At 41.3% G+C, this 26,240-nt stretch overlaps 1 protein-coding gene across 2 annotated transcripts in view; it reads right to left on the bottom strand.

Moving 5' to 3' along the window:
• PTPN14 (protein tyrosine phosphatase non-receptor type 14) overlaps positions 1-26,240 on the bottom strand; it is a 180,265-nt gene that overhangs the window by 57,346 nt on the left and 96,679 nt on the right. For both annotated transcript variants that reach the window (XM_006275628.4, XM_059717869.1), the window contains exon 3: positions 25,107-25,276. In XM_006275628.4, coding sequence (XP_006275690.1) covers positions 25,107-25,276 — 170 coding nt within the window. The remainder of the gene's footprint in view (positions 1-25,106; positions 25,277-26,240) is intronic.

Below are 26,240 nucleotides of genomic sequence, written 5' to 3'. Positions count from 1 at the left end.
GTGCACCACTTAATGAGCTATTGAGGGCCACACCCACAAAATCTTTCAGAAGGTATCATTTTAACAAATCACAGATAAAAACAAATCATATACTAAAAATCAGCCACCTACTATAATATTTTATTTCAAAATACACTGTTTGTCCTCATTTATGTTTTTTTGAGTAGTGTATATAGAGGTGATTGCATAATAGCTCAAAATAAAATCTTACTCTTGCATAATGGCTGCCTGTGCGCTGGGTCCTGGAAGCCAGGGGTGGGGGGCCAGGAGGTACATTCAGCAGAGCTCCTCCGGGTGGTGCATTCTGCTCCCCCATCTGCCCCACGGCTGCCCCTGCTCGAGGGTGGGGGGGAGGTGACTGCAGCTGGGCAGCTCCTGTCCTAGTGCACAGGGCTCCAGCTCTAACCCCTACCCACCTTCCACCCACTTGGCCACCCACAAGTGGCTGCTCATCATACTGTGTGGGTGTAAGGCATCTTGGAGCTGAAGCCCCACACATTGGGGCAGGAGCCGACTGGCTGCACCTTCCCCCCCTACCCTGAAGTGGCGCAGCAGGGGCAAGAAGAGGAGGAGCCACTGGAGGCAGGAACTAAGCAGTAGCTTTGCTGCTGCAGCTGCAGCAGCAGCAGCAACTCCTCAACTGGGAAGCTGTGCACACTAGCCAGGGCTGAGACTGGGGTGGTGGTGCTGTCAGTGGGCATGGGGCATGTGCAGGTGGAAACATAGCATGAGCTGGTCTGGGAGGGAGCAGGCAGGACTTGGCCCTAGGCAGGTGCTGCGGGGGTGAGGTAGCCATGGGCCAGATGCCATCAATTGGCAGGCCAGATCCAGTTAATGATTAGATCATAAAATGGATTTATCACATTAGGAACCTAGCAAATGCCATACTGCATCAAAACACTAGTCTACCTAGTGCAGGACTGCATCTGAATGTGGGAAATGAGAATCTTATACTGGGCAATTCTAGAACAACGTGCCTATGAGGGAAGTTTCTTTGTAACTGAAGGTAATTTTTTTATATATCAATGTTTCAGCTATGGATGGTTTTGTTATCCATACATATCTTTTTTTTTTTTATCCTGCGAATGTTTTGATATTAATGCTACTTGTCGCAGGCACCATCACATGTTACTTATATTGTGCTGAAGAAATAAAAAGTTTCCCTTTTTCCCCCTTTTAAATTGGTTATCTTTTGTAATTTCAGCCTGCAAAATGAATTAGCCGTGGCCCTGTGTAAGAAGACATCAAAAAAATGGTACTGATAGATAATGAATGTAGTGGGAGACTACCAGCCTCTGGGACAATAATTATGCCTCTCATCATTTCTAATCTGTAGATCTCAAGTACTTTACAGAAGGAGGTTGGTACCATTAACTTTATTTTATAGATGGGAAAACTGAGCCACAGGGCAGTGAAGTTACTTGCCCAAAGCCCCAGAGCAGAATAGTGAGAGCGAGATTAGAACCAAGGTCTCCAGAGTTCCAGTCCAGTACTCCGACTACTAGGTCTTATTCATTTCACATGGGTTGGCCAATGGACAGGAATAACATTCCTTGTAGACCTGAACTGAATTTGAAATGATAATGCAGAAACTGAAGAGCTCAGTCCTCTCAGACATGGCATACATGTTATTAATATCACAACATGATGCATAGGCCCACACATGCTGAAACACATTTTAGAAGCTGTAATTCAATCAGCAAACTTTAAAGACATTTTAAAAAACATTATGTACATTGCTGACACTTTGATTGGTGACACCGCAGCAAGGCCTCATTCTCTGCAAGTGGATAAACTTAATTTATAATGACAAATACCAGAATGAATCTAGCTTGCTCTACTGGAATTCTACTAGCTAATCAACCAGTAGAAGCCTGAGGTTTTTGGATACTACATGAGCACCGTTTATTTGGGATTTGTGGTAGAATATCAAATACAGCAACTGTTTCACCATAGAAGGGTAATATTTTTGGAAAAGTATCATTAGTAGAAGTCTACCACACCCTGCAGCAGACCTTCAAAAAGATCAGCAGTTTTGCCAGAAAAGAAAACATTGAAGGAAAATGAAGAGCTAATACTGAACATAACACATTAATGCCAACTTTTAAATGCAGTTTTAAATAAAAGGCTCCTGCAGCCAGGAATTCCTGAAGCTGAAGTGAAAAGCTAACAGCAGCTGAAAAATGAGATCAAGCAAAACCAGAACCAGAATCACCTACCTGGGTCCTTTCTAGCCCTGGGTGAAGAAGCATACTGAACATTATTGAACTTTTAAAAAATATGAGTGATGGAAGTCTTGTGCCATTTCTTCAGGTCTATCTAGTGATAACACAGGAACACAGTCCTGCTGTATCTATTCACAGGACCAAATAAGGAGAGTTCCTATAACCTATACCAACAAACAAAACTCTTTAGATGCACTTGTAACTTGTCAAAAGGGCTTCTTCCATGGTCAGTGGTAGGGTATGGTCCTCTGAAGGGCCCACTACTTCACAAAGCTCACTGGCAAATATATCAAACTCTTTGTTGTAGTAGATATTCCAGGTGAATTTATGATTATCTGATGAGAGGAGCCATCACTCAGCCCTACCAACACAAGGTTTGGGTGGAAGGGAGACAACAATAGAGCACAGAGATACCATCTTCAGACATAGCTCTGGGCTTTACAATCTAAGTAGGGTGTGAAGAAGATCCAGAGGTGAGCAACAAAGATGATAAAGGGTTTGGATTGCAAGCTGTACAAGGAAAGGTGGAGAGAACTAGGTATGTTTAGTCTGGAGAAAAGTAGATTAATATTTGAAAGAAGAGGGAACACAACTGTTTTCCCTTGCTGAAGAGCAGAGTACACAAAACAAGGGGTTTAAACTGCAGCAGAACAGATTTAGATTAATTCTTAGAGCGAAAAAAATCCTTACTATAGGAACAGTAGGAAAGTAGAACAAGCTGCCCTGGGGAAGTTGTGTAATCTTGCTGGTTAGGGCCAAAGAAGATGCTTTCAAAGACCAGGCTACATAGGCATGGATCTGGGATAGTATTGGAATAGCACTTCCTTCATTCGTTCTTCAGGCTGTACTACATGATTCAATGTTCCTTCCAACCCTATAGTTCTATATTCACATTTCAGCAGGTGCTTTTTGGGGCATAAAGAAAAGATAAATACTGTTAGTGGACCTCCTTTGCTTCACCAGTACCAAGAAATGTTAGCAAAGTGAAATACCAGTTCTGATTCAAGCTCTAAAATGGCCAGTGTTGCCAATACTTTAAAACTTTTGAGGTTAAGCTACAGTATAATCTAGGACCTAAGGGAGCTCCAGTGTGAAAATCTTAGCACAATTAAAAGTCCACTCAAATCAAAGATAGTATTGCATCACTTGTGTTACTTGCAAGCTCCCTTCACTCAACTTATTACTTAGGGCTGTTCAATTTGTAAAGTGGCCAGGGGCCACACACCCCTCAGCCACACACTGCACAGGCCACATGCCCCTCTGCATGGGCCATATGCTCCATGAGCTGAGCACTGTGCCATGTGTCCTCCACCTGCTGTGCCATGTGGCAAGCAGCCACCCCACTGCACCATACCAGTACCCACAAGCTCTGTACACCATGCCATGTTCCTCTGCCCCACTCCTGCCACTGTACTGTGCCAACACACCACATAGAGGTTTCAGGTGCCCCCGCCACAGACACCCTTGGCCCCCCAGACAGTGCTGCACCTGACCCCCAGTAGTAGCAGCCACTGGAGGACTGAGACGAGTGGTACCTGGACCAGGATCCCAGGGGGCACAGGTTAAAGCCTAAGGTGCTGTGGACAGACTGACGGCTGCTAGTTAGACAGCCTGACTTTAATAGTAGTTCTCTCTCTCACACACTCTGTGAAACATGACATCAACATGTCAAATCTATTTGGCTTTTCTTATTCTTAATCAACATCAGATTGCAAACAAAAATGTGCATTCCAATGATGATGAACTTGATTCTGCTCTCAGACAGCTGGAAATCAGGAGAAACTTCACTGAAGGCAAAGGAAGTTAAACTGGTATAAGAGAAGAACCAGGCATTTAGGGGAGAACTGGAAAGTATACGTATTGAGAACGGAGGCTTAGGCCACTCAAAACAAGGTTTGGAACCTTTCATGTGTAAACTGTTGACTCAAATCCAGCCAAACTCATTTGTGCCAAAAGAGCAGTTGCTGTTTGGTGGCCCATGTTGAATGAATGGCTCACAAAATTCCTAATCATCAGGTGCCAAACAACAACATCATATTCAGCATCCTTGCTGGCAGCCTCAGCAGAAAGGCCAAATACTGAGTAAGTCTGGAGACTTAACTCAGCCCAAGAATTGCTCCTTCCCTGTGTTAGAATTGAAGTAGATAGACAAGACAGGTGGGGGGAGGGACGGGGGAATCTTCTGCCATTGCTGCTCACACCGTGCCTTTTCTGTTGATTAACAGAGGACTTGTCTCTAGGCTGTCAGTCCAGCACTTTTCACCAGCATTAAGTTCTTTTGAAAGAAAAGAAACAGATGAAAAAATGCTCTGCAAAGTGTTTTGTTTTCCCTGCCATTTCCTATGGACCACAAGCTGTTACATGTGCATTGGCCTTGTTCAGACATGCAGGCATGATATGAGCCTTCCAAAACACACATTTCTTTCTTGAAAGATTTACCCAGCACATTCCGTCTTTTACTATCCATCATTTTTTCCATATTTAGAGAGAATGAAACCCGAACCACAATAGGTCCAACCTCCAACCTAGAATCTTTAGGTTTTTTTAATGGTGCATTATACTTTTTGGACTCTTCAAGTTCAAATAAACCCACAGATGTGAAGTTAAACCTTAGATAAAAAAGGCCAGTAATAGCACGCTTCTGCAAGAGAGGAAGGCATGCCACAACCTGATCCTAATTTTCTACCCTTGAACTGTTGAATTAATTCAGACAAATTACAGGGAGCTAAAGTACAATTTATAAGCAGGATAAACTCCCTAATAATCATCTTTAAATTTATAAGAGTGAATCCAAAATACAAAAAGACATATTCAGTGAAAAACATTAACTTTCTTTTGAGAATAAAAATTACAGAAATCTTGTTGTCTCATCTTTCAGCCCCTCACAAGAAAGGCTGAGCTGGACTTTTTCATCGATTTTAGTTCATTTGCACCAATGTGACAACAAACACAACAGTATTCAGTTCAGCTAGCACAATTTCCAGAGCATAGAGAGGAACTGAGAAAATAAGAAAATCACATTCAGAGCTAAGGAAGGGGAAAATGTGCATTTTGGCAGGCTTTCAGTACAGATAGCACATTTGTTAAAAGTATGCACATAATATAGAAAATCTAGTATAAGACATTTGGATGTTAATGGTTCATTAGCTATAGACCTCTAAAAGGTACTGAGCTTCTTATCCAGCAAAACACTTGCCCACATGTCTAATTTCCAGTACGACAGCTCTACTGACTTAAATGGACCATTCAAGTGTTTAGAGTTAGGCATATGCCTAAATGCTGTTTTGAACTAGGGCTTTAACTGAAGGCGCCCTTTCTACCCCATTGAACAAGACCTTTTATGGTTATTCTGGACCTTGATGTAAAGGGAAAAAAAGTTTTTAAAACTCATGATCAATTACCTACACTCCTATCATTTCATAGGCCTGAGTGACAAAATATAAAAATGTTAAATAAACAGGAGAATCTTTTATAGGCAAATTATTTCTGAGGTCAGATAATTAACTCTCACTTTTCATCCATGAAATCAAACCAATTTTCACAAGATGTCAGTTTACCCATTTTACAGGTGGGGAAACTGAGGCATAGGAAGGGGAGGGAGCTGCAGAAGATCACACAACAATAGTAGCACCATGAACTGAATCTGGCAGTCTCAAGTCCCAAGCCAGTAACCAAGCCACTAGGATACACTGCCTTCCCTCCAGGTCAAGCAGATAGCAAACTTGATATGAAAAATCTCTTGCAAAACTTCCATCTTGTTTTTTATTAGTAATGAAGAGAGTTCAAAGTAAAAATGGGAAGCTCAGTGGATTATATTTGCGTGGTTTAATTATAGTCTGGTTTACCTTATGTAACTGCAATCCTAAGCATTAGATGTATAAACTAAAAAATGATCCATAGCTGCTCATGCCAGCAAATAATTCACCTGGCAAGGAAAAGTAGCACAAACACCATACAGATGCCTCTTCCGGGCCCAGAGAAAAAAACTCCTGTTAGATGCATGTCCTGACAGACAGATGTCCAAAGCTCAGTCTACTTTTTTGTTAACACTGACTAACTCAGTTCAAAATATGCTGTTGCCTGTCTTAAAAGGTATATGTGACTAATGTAAGAGCCATCTCTACTGTGGGAAAACGGTATACATTGCATGTAGATGCAGGGTGAGTCAACAATTTAAAAATTCTTCTGGTAGCCAGCCAGGTTAATGGTCAAACAGGTTAGAGTATCATGCTGAAAAAAACAGTAGAGCTTACTACAGCAAATGTAATGTTGACCATATTCTGGAAAGTACAGAACTGTGTAGGAGAGATATCTCTTTAATGGGGCAGTACAGACATAGCTTGAAATTGCCTTTCATTTATTCTTTAGGTATAAACAAGCCAACTACAGGCTTTTTAAAGAAGTACTCTGCTCCTAAAGAGCACTACATTCTAAACTGTCAAGGTTCCCCTCCCTTTCTCAGTAGAAAGCTGCATTCACACACTGCTGTTCAACTGGCACAAACACCAATGAACTCATGATAGCATTCACATGTACTCGTGTGTTTAGGTTCACCACCCCAAAACAGTGAGGTTTGTGGTATAAATTCCAACTTTTTTGTGTATTTGGGTATAGGTTTAGTTAAAGGACAGGAGTACATTTATTTGCGCTTGCAAAACGCAGGCTTTGGTGCCTGAAGTAAATGGTAAATTAGCTGAAAAGGTATGTTTAGGTATTTTAGTGCTGAAAATCCTACAAGGCTGCCAAGAGTTAGTCTTTGACTGTCTAAAAGTCATCAGGAAATTCCTTTGCATCAGATTCCAGCCCCACAAAAGTATAAAAGTAATTCATTTTAATGGCTTTCTATCCTGAAGCTGTATAAGAATCTAGGCCATTCACTGCAGGTTCTTTCTTACGCTAACCCACCTTGGAAACTATTAAGGTAATATTGTTTAAAATGAACCATAAGGAAGTCAGAAGCCCAGGACAACTGATCACTATTAAGCATCAGTGTTATGTAACATGTACATTCCTGTGTAAGGATTGTTGGGCACTGAAAGTACATTCCCTTTGGAGTGCTTATTAATAGTTTGCAATTCTGCAAAATTCAATAAAACCCCAATCCTCCTCTGCCCAGAGGTCTTGGAGACCTTCACAGCTCCACAGGTATGGCATAAACTAGTCAACCCTTATTAGCAAACAATGTGCAAATGATGGAAGACAGGCAGATTTTAAACTCTCAGCAAGCATAACTCTATGTTACTGAATGTTGCCCTGATAAAAGGCAGGACTATGCCAGCAGCTATGTGAATCAATGCCTGCCTGCTGGGTGAAGTAGATTTATTTTATGAAATGAATAATTATTCTTTGTAAAACCTTCAAAAACAGCTGAAGATATCAAGTGCAACAGCAGCTGCCAAAGATAAAACAGCAGACCAGTAAACATCTCACTGCACAGGAATTTGCCATCTTCCTACACCGAAATTTCTGCCAAATTCTTGTTGAGATTTTCAACTGCATAAGGGCCTCCACACAAATGCTTCTTTTAAACTCACTCAGAGACCTCAGGATCATGTTGACATCTAACTGTAGTGTTTTTAGTTAGACTCTGCCAGCAGTGTAAAAAACTGAAGATTTTTGGCTCTCTGAAAAAGGCTGCCTCTAGAACTTGTTCCATTTATTGTGTCTTAGCGACAGAGAAAGAAAGAATTTGCTCCACTACCACGCAGTATTAACGATCACATTCAATAGCGTTTTAATGCAGAGAAGCAGCATTATTGCAGTATAAGGCTTTTTCTGATTGAGTGTTGACATACTAAATTTAAAAAAAAAGTGAAAACTCATTAGCCCACGCATTGTAGCATGAGTAGCCACTCTGCAAAACCATCCACAAGTTACTGTGTACTCACTGATGATGCATGTGTTGCTAGGACATCTGCCATCTGCACATTCAGGGATGCAAAATCATTATTTTCCTCCCTCACTCATCTGACAAAGCAGCTTGGTGGAATAAGCTTCTATTTTACTACTCTGGTGGGGGAGAGGGGAATTAAACAGACTGTTCTCATGTATATACCCATTGTACTAAAGTTCTGCCGAACCTACTGGTGGAGAAAAGGGACAGCATCAGATTAGTACAGGTTACCCATTCACTAAAACTCAGTATAACTATGATCAAATCCCTCAGTCAGCCTCAGGGATGAAGGCATAAACAAAACAAGAGTGGATCAGATCAATTTAGTAATAAAGTAATATTTTAGACAAACATTTAACATTTTGTATTTTCATGCAGCATGACAAAATCCTTCCCCTAAAGAAGTTAAGTAAACCCTAATATTAACATAAAAGGCAGGAAGGAACATAAACCAAAGGAAAGATACAGGGTGGTCTCCAGTATGTTGAGGAGAAACTGTCCTTCTTCATTGGGGAATAATTCTGTATTGGTCTTATGTTGTGAAGTAGTTCATTTTAATGAAATGTTTCCCTTCCAATTCATGGACAATGATATTTAATTGAAAAGAGAAGAGAGAAACGAAAAATAAACTTTACAAAGGAAATGGTTTTCCTTCTAACACATCCCCTTCCTGCTACTAGAGCTTTCTAGGCTTGTTTGCATATTTTCATTAAACTATTAAAATGTGAGCTGTTTTTAAGCTAACAAATTAGGTGCTGTACAAGCTCCACATGAGAAACCAACCCAAACCATGTCTTTAGTTTTCACAGCTCAATTTAGATGTTCTGATTTGGTAGGTTTTATTGCAGCCATCATCGAGCTTTCTAGCATTTACAAAGATTAAAGGCTTGATCCTGTATGTTGCTGGGGACCTCTAACAATTACCTATTGCAGTAGGACATACATGGCCTGTGGAATCAGATCAGTGTAATGCAGAGTTAGAACATCAAACTCTGAAAGGTCAATTGATATAGCCCAGGCTTTTAAGATGTTCACTGACTGAGTCCATGGATGGTTTTGGAGTCCCAGACAGGAGCAGTATCCCAAAATGCTTTGGGGCTCACTAAAACCTATGTTTTACAACTTGCTAAACAGTTTTTGTTTCTTTGAAATTTTTTCTGTATTGTCACCTTGCAGAATACAAGGTAGAGAACTGCAAATAAACTTGGTAAGAAATAGACCAGAAGTCATTCCATTGCTTTATTTCAGATGAGAGAGCTATTTACATTTTGTTGCTACTACATGTTGATGCCATTGTCTCACCTCAGGATTCCTCTGCAATAAAGAGAAATGGTGAACAAAAAACTCATGTCTCTAAAACCAATTTCCATAGAATGCTTATACACAAACATTTCTTTTTAGCTGAAGCTAATGACTCTCTACATTGAAGTCACTTTAGGTCACCCTTCTTCATTGAATTAAAAATATTAATTAAATCTGAAAGATTTATGACAGATGAAATGAAACCTTTGATAAATATATCCATTCTCTTTCATATTTTTAGGTGCAAATAAAAGAACTGAGGAAGGTGACAGATACAGAACTCCAAGGAATTAAATCCTCAGTCCATAAGAAAGCCCCATGAGAAGCAGCAATAGTGCCTGTCACTTTACTCGTGTCCCTCAAAGTTCATTTGAAAGCAGGGGGTAATCCAATGTCCATTCTGGTGCCAGATTTGGTGATTTTGTCCATTTGGAAATGGGCTGAAGCCACTAAATTTATTTCAGTTCCAAGAAAATGTTACTCAGAAGTTCTAATTTTTTTTTCACTTTATTAACAAGTAGCAGTTTTTTTACCTTCCCATTCTACCCCAAACCAAAGCTGTGTGTCTTGACAAAATCTCTAAAAGTAAACAGATACCTTATGGCTTGCTGCACTGTCATCTGCAGTGCTATATGACCAGCTAGGTTGCTATAAATCCTTAGGCTATTATTTTTAAAATTCATTATTCATCTAGTTATTCTTCTCCCTCAGACCATCTGCAGCACAAATGAAGTTAGACTTGTAATTTTCCACTTAATTTAAAAAGGGAAAAAAGTTTTAATTTTCATGCATGTTCTGCTATAGAACATCACAAGAAGTTTTAAAATCAACAATTTGGCTTCACTGAAGAAAATGAGACTCAGTCAAGCATAAAATAGAAACAAGGGAACACATTCAAATCACATTATAAAATAAATTTCAAATGGAAGCTTCTTTGAAACAAACAGCAGTGGTTAGGTATTATCAACATTATAACTAAGGAAATTACACACACTTACAAAAGACACTGGAAAATCTAAAGGAGAAAAAACTTAGGGCAATAAAATGTCATGTTAAATTGGAGGAATACAAAAGTTCCTGTACTGGATCATCCAGGACTCTTTCTAACAGAGGTGAAGATCAATTGCTTCCATTCCAGTATTGTCCACCCCAAGGACCCTGGTCCTCCTTGAAAGGTTTTCTGGCATGGATGGATCCTGAAAAACTACTACTTTTCTGAAATGTCAAAGGTGAAACTATCACAGAAAACCATGATTCCAGTGATTAGGCAAGGGATAAATTATACATAAACTGATTTAAGTGATTAGAAACTGGTTTAAATCTGTAACAGAACAGACGTTCAGCGCAAACCTGGTTGAATGCGATATCAAACTTAACTGATTTGGGTCAAACTGGTTTACGCAATGTCTGACCCAGACCCCTTCCTTGGTTTAAGTTAAACCAGGGTCCCACAGCATCCCAGATGCTTTGCAGCCCTGGGCTGGGCTGTCTGCTCCAGAACAGGGCTGGCCCTACTCCTCCGTTCCCTAGCTGGAACTCCGGCAAAGCCGGCAGGCACAGCAGGTCCTGCCTGGCTTCGCCCTCCCCTCTCTCACAGCATGGACTGTAGCCAGCATATGACATTCTAGCTAATGTTGAGAGGTGCCTGGGTAAGGCAGACAGGACAACGGCAGACAGGACGGTGTCCACTTAGGGCTTTTTGGAGCAAATCACGAGGTCAGCTGGTAATGTCCCTTCATTCCTTCCTTGGGAAATAGTTGTTTAAGAAGAGCTTGAACTAACAAGAGAAACTTTTGTTTTGTGGATGGGGTGCTAAATGCTATGTTATCAACTCCCTGCTGGCTCTCTCGCTGGTCAGAAGCAGGAAAAAGGGGGAGCCCCTTCCTAATGAGAGAGTTCTGCCAGCTTGGCCATGTGCCCCCCACCTTAGCTTAGCACTATGGAAGGGAAGGGAAGGCTGCTCTCGCACCCCCCTGGCTTCTAGCCTGAGCCACTGCAGGCATGTGCCTGCATTTCTTCAGTTCAGAGGGGATATCTGTATGGTTACAAACCAGTTCAGCTTAGCCAGTTTAGACTAACCTACAAATATTGGATCAATTTGGGCTCAGGCTTTTTGAACATCTGTCCCTAGCCTTAGGGTTTAAGAAAGTTACTCGCTACTATAAGACACTTAATTAAAAAAGTCACAAGAGTTGACAACACAAATTCCTACAATATTCTTCCCTAAATATTATAGGCAGATAAAATTAGATCATTTTACAATTACTTCTGGGTCTCTGCCCTGGTAAAGGAATAAGAATAGGAATCCATACTGCATGGCATTAGCAACATTCAGCCCCCACAGCAAGAAGACCAGAGCCAGAAGCCACCACAAAGTGGGTATGTTTAGATCAGACCATCCAAGTGACATACTCGTTCAGTGCCTGCCCTGGAAGTCTTCTTTGGCATGCCCAGGGAGGCACGTGGCAGCACTGGCACCTGCCTTCTCCTAGGAGTGAATGCTGCAGCCAAGTAGTATTTCCCAATGGCACAGCAGAGGAACAATGTACTCTCTTCCAGTGTCTAGAGAGGCAGATATGACCCCATGTGTATAAATATCTGATAAAGATACAAAGTTCTAGAATGCAAGGAATTCAAAACCTGACCCTGGGGGAAATGCTGCCATTTACAGATCTACTATTTAAAAAAACCCTCCAAAAACAACAACAGCAAAACCCCACCCAAAATGACTTTTAAAGCATCTCTTCTATCATTATTAAAGTACAAATAAATTCCCACTGGGTAGATGTATGGAAGAACATAAGAACAAGCCTCCTAAAACAAAATGAAGTGCAATTTCCTAACAATTAACATGACAACATAATGTTTTCAAATGTCTGGTCATTGCTGTTGCAACACACACAACCATCAGATTTCTCATCTTCAAAACATAGTAAAGCAGGAAAAATTACTGGTTAAGGAATCCGGGATTTAATGTTTATATTTATGCAACATCTTCAGTAGAACGACTCCCATATCCACCCCCTCCATACTCATGAAAACACACTTTCTGGGCTAAAAGCATAGTATAATGCTTTAGATTAGATCTGAGTGTCAACAGCTTCTTAAAATATCTGGCACGAAAAGCTCAGCTTTCAATAATCGACACACAGAGAACAAGCTCCCCATTCATCCGATGGAGTCAGCAGGGAGAAGCGTTTGCCATCCTCAGCAAATTATTTTATAAACAGAGAATTAATGCTAAATCTTAAGTCTTCCTTGAAGGAGCTCTTATTTTTAAGCCCACAAGAGCATTTCACTATCCATTAAAATAACATTTCCAAGTAATGTAAAAAAATGGGAACAATTATCGTTATTAAAAAAGACAGAATAGAAAACACACACAACCTTTAACAATGTGAAGCTTGCCCTTGCCCCCCCTCCCATTTTTTTTTAAATAAATCAAACCAACAACCTCTTTTTTATAAAAAAGGGGATAAGCTAAAATGAAATGGACAGTGCCTTGCTTACAATTAGGTGTGCAATAAGCCCAAAGTATGTATTTCATGGTGCAGCAACTACCGGTACTTAAAAAGAAAAAAAAAAATCACAGAAGTGCTGAAATAAGAGAAGGATTATCTAATCCAGAATTGCCCAATTTCCTAGCTCCCAGGGGCCATATGACCTGATGGCTGCACCAGGAGGGCTTGAATGTCTTGGCCACACCAGGTATGCCATGTGGATACTGCCCCCTAATCACCACTGCACCGCACATCCATGCACCCATGCAGAGGTGCTATGTGGACATTATCAACCCCCACCAGGATACAGCCCTGGACTCAGCTTTAGCCCCCCCTGCATTGTTACACTGCCTCTGCCCCTTGGTGCAATGGCAGGAAGCAGCAGATGGAGGAGGGAGGAAGGAGCTTAGAAACTCTTGTGGCCAGTTGAGAGCCCATGGGCTGCACATTATCACTCATAAGCCACATGCAGCCCACCAGTTGGACAGCCCTGATCTAATCCAACAGAGGATTCTTCTCTCATATAGGTTTTATTGCTTTGTCCAGTATGATTCAAGCACTGGAATTTCCTTTTTATAGTCAGATGCCACTGAGATATTTATTCTGGCATTCAATCTAACTTTTCCTTTCTTTATTTTATCAAATTTCTGCTAGCTATAGCACTTTAGATCAGCGGTGCTCAACCTCCAGCCTTCAGCTTAGATCTGGTTCCTGTGGTCCAGAAACTTGGTGGTGGCGGAGTGGTGGCAGCATCAATTGCCATTCCCCTGCTGCCAAATTTCCAGATCTGTGAATGGCCCTGAGGACCAGGTAACAAGGCCCTGCATGCTAGATCGCACTGCCACGCAGGGTTGCTCCCATGGCTGAATCTAGGCACGCAGGGTTAGATTGACACTCAGGGTCACTCGGTGGCTGCATCCAATATATGGGGTCATGTCAGCACATGTCCACATCCAGCATGCAGGGCTGCACCCAGGGGCCAACCCACAAACTCATCCAATGCCACTCACCAGCCTCCAGGGTTGAAAGTGTGGGTGCAACTGCTTTAGATCAATCCTTCAGTTAAATCTAGAATACAACAACAGCCAAAAGGGTCAGTTTTCATTTTAACCACTTTTACTGTTATGCTCAGAAAAAGAAATGGTACAACTAGGAACAAAATGATGTAATTAGGAAAAGGGAAATTCCAATCTGGATTCTAGGAAAGTCTTTCACACACTGCAGTCTATTAGGTGGGGGGATACATTTAATTTCTAGCTCTGTTGTTACATGGTAAATCTTATTCTGTTTATTTGCTCCAATATTTATGAACTAGAAATGGCCAATTGTTTAGTGTTACAAACAGAGGGTTTCACAACTGGGGTAAACTAGAACTACTCCACCTTAGTAACAGAGCTCCACTAAGTCATGCTATGTTTGGAGCTAGCCCAATGTCTGATCAAGTAACAAAGACAATAACAGACAAGGTTCCTTGGGTGAATTTGATATCTTTTATTAGACCAACCCAAACGGTTGGAGAATAGTTATTAAGCAAGCTTTCGGGTTCAAAAACCCTTCGTCAGGCTCTATTCTCCAACCATTTGGGTTGGTGTAATAAAAGATATCAAATTCACCCAAGGAACCTTGTCTGCCTATATCCTTAGACCAACACGGCTACAACCTAAACCAAAGACAATAACAGCTTTTAATGTCTGGCAAAAAATATTCAACTGGAACAGACCGAGTTAAAAAACACAAACCAGATTTGACTGAGACAATTATCACTAAAAAAATAAAAATATATACTGCATTTCTTCACATATAACCAACCCCTGAATATAACGCACACCGTTTTTTAAGAGGTACTGTGAACAAAAGATCTTACCTTGGGTAAGTATCTGAGTAGCAGCAGCTAGGGAGTTGAGCTTGCCCCTAAATTTGTTGCCAGCCCCTCATGCCACATGGCCAAGACCAATTCAGTACACTGGGGCTTGGGTTGTACACCAGGTCTAAATCTGTGCAGTGGGTCTGGCACCATGTGGGGTCTGCAGCCATGAAGCAGCCCCAACCTAACACAGAAGGTCCGCACAGTGGTGACATGTAGGGGGGTCCACGGGGGTGCATGTGCACCCCCTGAGAGCATTGGTGCACCCCCTGACAACCAGCACTCCCCAATTAGGCAATGGGCAGGGACAGTAGGCGAAAGTGCCGGTGCTCCCCCTGTGAGTGCCGGTCAGGGAGTGAGGGTGCCAGGAGAAGTGCCACTGGCACTTCTGGGTCAGCATGATTGGCCGGGGGGGACGCCCCCCACCCCTCCAGTCGCTGACTGGCCACTGGGAGAGTACATGCCCACCCTGACTCAGGAGGCACCAGTCACCCATGTGTCTGGGGCTGCACAGCTGGAGGGCATGGCGAGTTCAGGACCACTCACTGGCTCTGGAGCCACATGCTGGGTCTGACCTGGCATGCAGCTCCGGAGCCAACACACACTGGGTCCAACCTAGCAGGGGTCTCCAGAGTCAGCAGGTGGAGTCAGATCCAGCACACCAGGTCTGGGGCCATGTGCTGGGGTGGACACCACATGCTGGCTCCAGCTACAGCCTGATTTGGTGAATGGATGGAGAAGGAGGCTCTCCACAGGTCCAAAAGTTTGGAGGTGGAGGAGAGTGTGGGAGACTATGGCTTCCAGACCCATGGCAATTAATACTGTCACCTCTGTACCCCTTTCCCCTCCTTCCAACCATCACCAAATTTATGGATATGTGAAAAACCCCTTTTATTCATGTGTAATGCACATCCCAAATGTTTCCATCTGGATTTTGGGGGAAAGATGCAAGTTATATATGAGAAAGTATGGTATTAGCTAAGAGGAGTATTCTTTTCCCATACAGCATTGATAAGCTACAGAACTGATATAGAGTCCAGAAGCACCGAGAGCCTGATGCCAACTTCTGACAGGTAAACTGAACAGAATGGATGAGGTCTGCACTGAAGGAGAAATCAAATTGTACCCACTGATTCAAATAAATGACAGCCTGTTTTAAGGGGAAGCTGCTGCATTGCTGAACATTACTGCAAAATGAAAGCTTTGGGGAAAAATTAAAGGCTCTTAAGACAATTAAAGCCATAATCTTAAGTAAGGCTATCTGTGGCATGGGATGGGTGTCTCACACATGAGCAGATAGAGGTAGCTGACCATGTCTGAAGTCAGGCAGAATAGATATGTATCTTATACAGTAACTAAATAAGATCTATAGAGAGCATAAGCTTTTGTGAACTTAAGCTCACTTCATCAGATGTTCTGAAAAGACAAGCACAGAGCAATGTATAAAATGCAGTGAGGGATTTGAAGACAAAAGGTGGGGGAAAAGGAAGGAGAGGAAGGGGGATGGAGGAAAAGAGGCAGCAAAATAAGAATCCATAGGAACAAAGGGGTCACAACAATTTATCCAGGTAATGGGATAAAAATCCACAGCAGCAACATTTATGTTATACCTCATACCTACAGAATGAAGAGCCATACTCAGCCTTAAAAACAATATGGATACTGTATTTACTCAAATAAGATTGAGGCTTTTTCCTCTAATCAGCATGGGGAAAAAGGTCCTCGCCTTATATTTGCATACAAGAAAACCTCATTAAATACACTGTCCATCATTAGACTTCTGCCAAAAGCAGCATGTGCTGACTAATAGAGACTAACTATGACGCTGATTAAATGCAGCCAATGCTGAGCATGCCTATAAAACACATGGCCCATACTGGGCAATCATGCCGATGCGAACCTATCATAAGGATAGGTTAGCACAGCCCATCAGAATAAAATACACGGTAGTGTCCATTAAGCACAAACCCACATAGTGCTGACTCTTACAAGTCATAGTGAGTCACCACAGTGCATGCAATTCAACTTCCTCTTCACTTTTCTCCCATTTCCAAAGATTCCCATTTCTTCACCAGCCTTAAATGTCTGGCAAACGTCACCAAACAGGGTCCCAAACATTTCACCCAGAATCTCTACATCACACCCTGTCTCCAGCTGGTACATATGATTAGTATGGCCCTGTCTTCCATGAGTTGAAGCCAGACTAGGTGGTCCTGCACCTCATCTGCACATAAATTTTTGGAGGATCCCAGGACTCGCGACAAGAACATCTGATCCAATCATGGGGGGGGGGGGGGGGGGGGGGGGGGGCTAATTAGCACACTGATCCGGGGGGGGGGGGGGTAATCTGGAGTACACATGTACACTGAGCAGTGCTGAGCTGTACATTGACCATGGGGTTTGAAATGCTGTTGACTCAGGTGGAGCCCAGCCCAATGAACTATGTGGTAAATCATTAGCCTTTTGGATCTGCACTAATCATGCATGGTTCGTACTATCTAGGAGTAGGTGCCAATGTGCAGCTTAAAAGTGTGTTTATGGAGTCCCTGTGCTAAAATTTGCAGCAGTTTCAAAAAAGGTAACATTCATCAATTCTGGATGAACTAAGGTCTATTGGTATTATATAAAAATTGCTATAGTTATGTTTAATTTCAATGTTATTGTTTTCAAATTTGCTCCTCATTTCCATGTGCACAGGGAAAGCAGGGTCTAACAGTAAGGAGAGGGGGAAGGTGCTGCAGAGAGAAGTTGGGGGAAGCAGAGGGCAAAAGGGCTACTTGACCCCCCAGATTTATTTTCCTCACTGTAACAGTGGGAGGGGGATAAATTCAAAGTAAACTTCCAACAATTAGAATCTGTACCTGGAAAATTATAACAAATCTATAAATTTTCTATATATAAAATCTAATTATTGGGGGCCATCTTATAATCAGGGTCAGTTTATATTTGAGTAAAAATGGCATTATCATGGGGTAAGGCTGATAAGGGGGATGTCCCTGTTGTCACAGACAAAATAACATATATACGGGAAGGTGAGAGAGAAGTTTCTAATACAGTGTTTTAGAACTCCAGACCAAAAACCCCCATGGCATAATACCAGAAGGAACTAGTAAACTCTTAAAGGAGAGGATTGAGCTGAGCCCTTAGACACAGCTGTTTCAGGTTTGAGGACTCCCTATACCTACAAATGAAAGGCACTGCCAAAGGCACACACATGGCCCCCCAGTATGCCAACCTATTTATGTGACAGATCTTGAGGTCCATTTCCTGTGCAGCTGCCTTCTTATCTTTCCAGTATACCTAGGGTACACAGATGATCTCTAGAGGGATGGAATGAGTCTCTAGAAAAAATTAACCAGGACTTTACAACTTCCATCCCTCCATCAAACTAACTCTGGGATACTCCACTCAATAGATTCATTTCCTAGATACTATAGTGAAGGCTTGCAATGGTCACCACATGTATTAGAAACAAAGTGACTGCTACAGTTACCTTCACACCATCAGCCTTCACCCTAAGCATACTATTAAACTTATCACCTAAAGCCAAACTCTGTTACAACCAATTACAATACAATCCCAAAATTGTAACCACTCAAATCAACAATGCCAGACTCAGACCTCACTCTGACCTGCTACAATACCAACCCTGGGGCAAGGAGAACAGAATCTCTCTGGCTGTCACCTTCAGCCTCCAGCTTGAACACCCAAGACATCATTAATGACCTCCAGCCCCTCCTAGAAAAAGATGACCAACTCAAGGTAGCTACGAGGGACAAATCTGTCCAGCCTTACAGCCAGCCCCGCAACCTCAGCATCTCTCAAACAACAGACTAACTTGCATCCTTACTGAGGCAGCAGGATTTGCAATGGACTCAAATGCCCGCTATGGTCTCATTTCAATATAGACCACATCCTCACTGGACCAAATAACAAGGAGTATAAGCATCCAAGGTTCATTCACCTGCAACACTACCAATGCACCATCACTTGGTTACTGTGTCCCTCTGTTGTCTACATCAGTCAGATGAGGCAATCTCTATATGTAAGAAGAATGGACACTGATCTGATATCAGTTGCAGAAAGAAGTGAAGGGAAAACACTTTAACCTCTTTGGACATCCCATTGCTGACCTCAGGATTGCTGCTCTCAGGTAGCAAAATTTTTAAAACCAGTTTGAATAGAAACCTGCAGAACAACAGACTGGATTGTATAAATTATGGTTTAATGGACACTACAGATTATGGGGGGGGTATTGTTTGTTCCCTGCCCCCACCTTCCCCTTCCCCCTCCTTTTTTGTATTAAAATCACGCATTACAACAGGAGTGGGCAAAATATGGCCTGGGGGCCAGATGCAGCCCGCAAGGCCATTCTATCCGGCCTGTGGGGCCCCTAAAATTTTTTGATAAGGCTTCTAGCATTTGAGAACTGGACTGGACTGCAAAAGCTGAAGTTTTAGGTTAGGTACACCAAGGTAAAACTGAACTGACAGTCATGATTACAGTGGGCTTAAGCTAGATTTACATGGATAAGAGAGAGAAGACTCTGCCCATGTTTTAAATCCCTCCTCTTTGCCTGCCATGGTTTCCCTTGTCTTCCACTGTTTATCATATCTCTTACCTCATAAGGTAACAGAAAAGAAAGGAAGGTTTTATGGGGGGTTTTTTTATTTTAACATTTCAATGTGAAACAATTTCATTTACAGAAAAAAAATACAGGAATGTTTTACAAACCATTACTATTTAAAGGTCTTAAGTGTCTTACTGAATCTCTAAATGCCTAATTGTTAAAATTTCAGCAAAATACAAGTGTGGAGTATTTCTTTGCTTCCTGCCTCACTTCATACCAGAGGTGTATACTAATCAGCATTACCACACAGCCTGTCGCATCTCATTACTTCAGGCAAATGCACCATTGGCCATCCTGAACAAATCCTGTGGCACATATCCCATGGTTCTCTCGACATATATTATGACATACTCAAGATCTGTTTTGGCCAACAAAGTCACTATACTGCTCAAACCAATTACTCCAGTTTGAATTCTGAGGCAGACAAAGAGACTCTCAGCCAACCACAAGGTACAGATGCAACTGAGATTAAAAAGCAAAGCAGTTTAATGTACTGTACCACATTAACAGCCAAAATCGTTCCACATCAACGAGCTTGCCACAAAGAGGGTCTGGAATAGGAGGATATGCTATCCAACCTTATCAAGGCAATTAAAAGCACCATTTAAAAACAACAGTGACTAATGCAAAAACTATTAAATGGTACGGATATTTAACATTATAAAACAGTTATCATACTCTGCAGCACTTGATGAGGATGTGCAACACCAGGTTATTTAAAAACAAAACAAAACAGATTAGAAGTAAAGATAAGCTCAAATAGCTGAGAAAGTTAAGAGGAACTTTTTCTTATTGGAAAAAAACCCCACCAGAGATTAATAAAAAACTGGCTTTGCCAGCAATTTTCTGTTTTTTCTCCTGTATGTATTTCTTTTCCACATGTAGTCACAAACCAGATTTTTCCTTTTGCCTTGTTCTCTAGTGAAGTCAAAATCATATGTTCATAACAAGCTGTTCCTATGTAAATGGTAACTGTATAAATTCCTCACTTTGCATGTGAAGCAAAATAAAGTGGGAAGTTAGAAGGGCTGCAAAGAAGAACAAGGCTTTGTTTAAAACAAACAGAAAACTGGCAAAGAAAAGGCAGAGAAAGTGAAACATAAGGAGGAATAAATGTACTGCAAAAGTTGAGAGAGGAAAGCGTGAGGGCCAATATTCCAAAGAGCCTCAAAATACACTCCTGGCAGCCACCAATGCTCATTTTCCACCTGCAAATGTACTGATTCCCATATTCTGCAGGTGCAGCTGTTTGCATCCAAATGTGGCCCCTCAATGTTTTCCTGTATCTACAAGCTGTACAGTAGCTTCCCCAAGGACAATGCAGGGCTGGGCATGAGACGAAATTAAAGGCCACAATCCAGCATGATGCTGAGTGCCTCAAGTAATAGGAACAGCACTCTGATCTGCCTTCAAAGACCATGCACATCTTCCAATGGACAGAAAGCTTTCTGGAAGGAGTGCAGGTCCTCAAACCACATCACTTCAATGAGAATGGAAGGTGCTCAGGATCCTGCAGGATTAGGCCCTAAATCACAGGTCTGCAAGAGACTGAGCACTTTCAACTACCACTTAAAGAGTGAATTAAATCTAGCAATGAGGTAGAGTGGTTCTTATGTCAAGACAGAATTTAAAACACTCCCACAACTTCAAAGGGGGACACAGAAGAATCAGGACTGAAGAGTGTAATGGTTTAAGGACTAAAACCTACTCTTTAAGCTTCTCTTGGAATTGTCCAAAGCAAGCATGGATGGCCTGACAATAGAAAACAGTGTTATGCCCATGTTAGAAGCCACAGCGGTATGGGGGGGCAGGGTCTGTTTGCAGAACAAGAGTACAGTGAAAACAGTTTGCTTGCTTTAGACATTTGTACAAAGGCTTATTTTTTAAGCACAAATGGCTGAAAGGATGTCTCCTCTGAGGAGTTGGTGGTAGCAAATAAAAGGCAGACATATTTCTAATCTATGCAAAATATCTACTCTACAGGGCATCACACGGACCGTTTTATGTCAGATATTATGCAAATCCCAGGTGTTTTAAATATGCCAAAGCAGCCACAGCATCTCCACCTGTGATGGCTGGCAACTCTGAAAACAGCTGGGTGACTGGAAAGTTGCAGATATGCCAATCTCATCTTTCCATTCCAATTGCTTCTACTCAAGCTGCCATCAGGAGTGGAGAGCTTTACTACTTGCTTTATTATCCCCAGATTCTCATAGGATTTCTCAAGTTATGCAAGTCCTAAGGGGGGGGGGGGGGAATCTGCCACTGACTACACCAAAAATGCACTTGTTCTCAAATCTGTTGTGAATTTCTGAACTGGAAGGAAATTTGTTTTTCCTTTTAAATCAAGATGCAGAATTTTCTGCCAGTACAGACATTCTGCTTTTCTACTCTCTCATCTAATGATAATACTACATAACAGCATCCATCATCATTGTACCTGGGCACACACCCAGTACATCTTTCCAAACACAGACCCTGTGTAGACTACAGATTTGTCCCCTCAGTTTTTAGGGTCAAAGGAGGACAAGGTTTCAGATATCTTGATCCTGTGGATTCCAGTCCTTGTAACTGACGGACTATTTTTATGTTAAGGGTACGAATGAATCTGTGTATAACATATCACGCCAGTGTGAATTTCCCCACAGCATTTCAGCAACGTAAGCTGGGATTTTCAAAAGCACTCCATATGAAACTCACTTTGCTCCCTCTTGAAAGATTGTGGTAAAACATTCTTGAATTTGATCAATGATGAGCACTGTGAAAAATTCAGCTTAAAAACATGTATGATTAGATGAAGCATTTAAGTTCTACTGGATACTGTCTCTTCTTAGCACAGGGGCTAACTGTTTCCCACCTTATTCCTCCTTAACTATTACGTAGTTTAAAACAGTTTTCCAATTTCCTCTCTCAAAAGCTAGCATTTTGGAATACCCCTTTGATCTTGACTGTACCTGTTGGGCCTAGAGGTTCAAAATGACAGGCTCCTGATTGGTATGTCTGTTATCAGACTGAGTCAAGCTCATTCTGCTTTTAAAATGAAAACACTGACATTTCCTCTTACTAGTATTTTCACTCTGTATCATGGATAATTAACGTATAAGAGTCCATCTGTCACAAGGGAAAGTGTACAAGAGCACCCCATTGCCAATATGATATCCATCTTCCCCTCTACCAGCAGTGTCCCAAACCCATAAATTATTTCCTTTTTTTTTTTTACACAGTCTTCCCAAAAAGACTTATGGCAACTTACAATAAAAAAACTAAATAAATGAGAAAAACCAGAGAAAATAGTACTACCTTTATAAAGCAGAGACAAGGGTAATTTTGCCAGTTAACCAAATACTTTAAAAACTCTGTATTTGTGGCTTATGTATATTTACTGAAGAGCATTCTAAAAAAGGTGCATTTGTAATTATCTTTTATATTAATTAAAACCAGGATTTCTAGAGCCTGCAGTTTTTGGAAAGCCTGGGCTACGATGAAGCTTAGCTCATACTAAACATGATCAGGCAGCCTCAGGTTTAGACATATTTCCAGGAGAAGTGAATTCTGAAGTTCAGGAGTTCTCCAAAGCACTGACACTGATGTTAGGGTTTTAAACTCTCTTTTTCTTTAACCTCTCTTTTTGGTGGTGTTTTTAATTTTTGTGTACTTTTAAAATTTAAAGAAAGACTGAAGAAGGTATTTAATCAGGAGATGCCAGGAAAAGCAATTACAGTTACCATACTTATTTACATGCAATTTTCCCTGCAAAACGTAGCCATCCAAAATTGGGGTGAACGTCTTAAGTAAGAAAACTGCTTTCCATGCTGAAACGGTGGCAGGAAGCTGTGCTCGCTGTGCTTCCAACTGATAAGCTCTCAGTTTACCAGGCCATGTGTCATACACTGATGATGAGAGCCTTGGAGCCGGGTGGCTCTTGAAGCTCTACCCAGAAGCCCACAACAAGTCACCACAGTCTGAAGAGGGGCATGGCATGGGCAGCCAGGGATTTGCAGAATATTTTGTGCTCAGTCTAAAGGGCCCAGATCAAAATTTAAAGCTAACTTCCTGATTTCCAGGAGAGGGAGGTCCCCACTTTGGGGTACAGGAGCCTCTACCAGAGCAGGGTTTGCACAAAGTCTTCCACTTGTATGCTTCACGTTTTAAGTTTTGACTAGCACAGGAAGCTATACTTTGTCAGAAATTATGAGACTATTTGTCCATCAAAACTTCACTCAACTGTTCCTTGATCCTTCAGATAAAGATGCCTTCTATTATCCACGGTGGTGGTGCTGGCATGAAAAATCCTTCCGAGTCCCCACGATGACCATCCTCTGCCTTTAAATATGGTACATACTGCCCTTATTTACCTTGTTAAATGCCAAGTGCCACAATTATGCAGCTTCTTTGCTACACAAAACCTTAAATCACAGAGTATTCTGCACCAGTCATCTATTACTATCTTGATCTTTTTACAAAAAGAAAGATAAAACAGTTTAAAGGACATGCAATTAAAAACATCCACAGTGACTTGTTTTTGTCTACTATTTCAGGAGGAAAAAAACCCAAGAGCTATTCAAACTAACATTACTGTCAAGTGCAACAGGGGTATAACAAGGCTGCAGAATTAAATTCCTGAAAAATGATTCAAGGCAACATTACCAAATGCTTTATGTACACAGGCAGAGGTATAAGGATCTGTTTTTCTATGAGCAATGCAATTTGCAGCCCAAAAAGACAACAGTATCCAAGGAGCCACTGTTTTCTCCTCCTTACAAGTCAGCAAGGTATAGTCAAACACATTAGGGCACAATGTTTCTGTGTTGCAGACAGTAAATGCACAACTATGGGTACATAAGTGTACAAACATGACTACTGGGAGTCACCATCCACTATCTAGTCAGTGCCTTGGGCAGCGCAGTTCTAGACTGCACCTTAATCAAGGTAGATTATCTGTTTAAGGGCTAGCCCAGAGTTTGATGGGACTACTCCTCAGACCCTAAATAGCTGCTTGCAAAGGAACAAAGTGGCAACGGTATTCCTATTAAAGCATACACTTGCCCATTTCCTCACACTAAGAGCCACCACTTCAGTATTATGAAGAAATCAGTTTTTATGTAGAACCTATTAAATGTAGTATTTTGCTCTTGATCTATTCACTTTATGGGAATCAGCCACAGTTTCTTGAAATGTGTTGTCACTGTAGTGGAAAATGATGCATAAACAGTTATCTTGATTTTAAAAAAGTTTTAATTGTGATTTTTTTCAAAACTGCAAAAATCAGAAAAACAGAAATAAAATATAGATAAAATAGTATTACAGACATTAAGCCATTTTATAAGGTAGAAACCAAAATATAAGCAGATATCATGAGTATAAGGCGTTAGTTTGCATGAAAATAGACCAAAGTGCAAAAAGATCCAATAGCTACTGTACATTCCTTTGTAGAATTGCCTCTTTTAACATGTATTCCCTCTCATTTTTGCTCATATAAGATACATAGTTTATTTATTCAAATGGATAGAATAACTGATGATTTCTCTCACCAATTTTACTTGGGACCAGGAAGGAGGAGAAATAAAGAGATGACCACAGCGCTCAAAATGAATCTTAAAACCCCAAGCTAAACAAAGAAAAAGTTGTTCATCCACAATCACCTATAATACAGATTTATTATCAACAGCATGAACAAAAGGAATCCTCATACCTTGTGGCCTCTTGCTGCAGTCGGGATACACTGGGCACATAGAACATTACCCCGAAGAAAAGCAAAGGCTCATTGGCAAATTTGTCCAGCTGCTTCTTCAGAGGTTTTTCCAGTTCCACCCATCGTGCTTGCTGGCTCTTGCTGAGAAACCAAAGGCCAAAGTAGTGTGTCTAGATAAAGTAAAACAGTGTCAGTATATGGTCTGGGCAAGTTTACCAAGACCACACATACAACTGAAGACAAATGCAACTATGAGCAAATGGCATTGTGTCAATTTTTCCACTCCATATGCAAAGCCAGAGTTAAAAGTTGTTGTTTTCCTTTGCTTCTCGGGACTAACCTGAAGATGTTAATAATGTTGAAATCCAGCTTACAGAGTATCAATGCTCTTCCGAGTGTCTAACCAAGCTTGTACATTAAATGGCTATGCTGAAATTATGGCGTTGACGGAATGTATGCTTCACAAAACAGATATCTGATTTTTTCTTTAAAAAGGATCTGTAGGATTTCAGTTCTTATCTGACATGCTCGTGCATAGGCTTCACGCCCAAATAACAAATACTGCATTTGTACCAAAGACCAGTGAAGCCAAAGAAAGGCTTCTCAATGACTTCACTTGGCTGTGGATCAGCTCCATTGTTGGCAGAGGCAGGGACCCATTTTTGCACAGCTCAAAGAAACTAGAACCAGACAGCTAACAAAAAAACTTGAAACAAAACTTATTTTGTAGAGGGGTCTGAGGAGATGCATCCTCTCCCTCTGCAAAGAATCTGTTTGTGGAATTTTAGAGTAAAAGCAAAATACTCTAGACACTCCCAGACAAGAAAATTGTGAACTGTAAATTAAAACAAAGACTCCAGATCTTATACACATACTCGTTTAAAAACGAGGATATTCGCCATACTTATAAAAGTCCCAATGACTGCAGTGGACAGTGCAGTCATTTATTCACACAGGGTATTCTTCTTGCAGAACAGTAGCAGGACAAAGGCCCAAATCATTAAATAGTAGCAACCACCAGTTAAGGCAGTCCAGCAAAAAGCTATTGAGCTACCGTACTAATAGTTCTAATCCTATTTCTTTCTAGGCATGAAAATTACATGCAACTCTTCACAATAAGCAGTGTCATTTTTG

The sequence above is a fragment of the Alligator mississippiensis genome, chromosome 1, assembly GCF_030867095.1.
Source record: "Alligator mississippiensis isolate rAllMis1 chromosome 1, rAllMis1, whole genome shotgun sequence".
Lineage (NCBI taxonomy): Eukaryota > Metazoa > Chordata > Crocodylia > Alligatoridae > Alligator > Alligator mississippiensis.
This window is presented reverse-complemented; position numbering and strand designations above follow the sequence as displayed.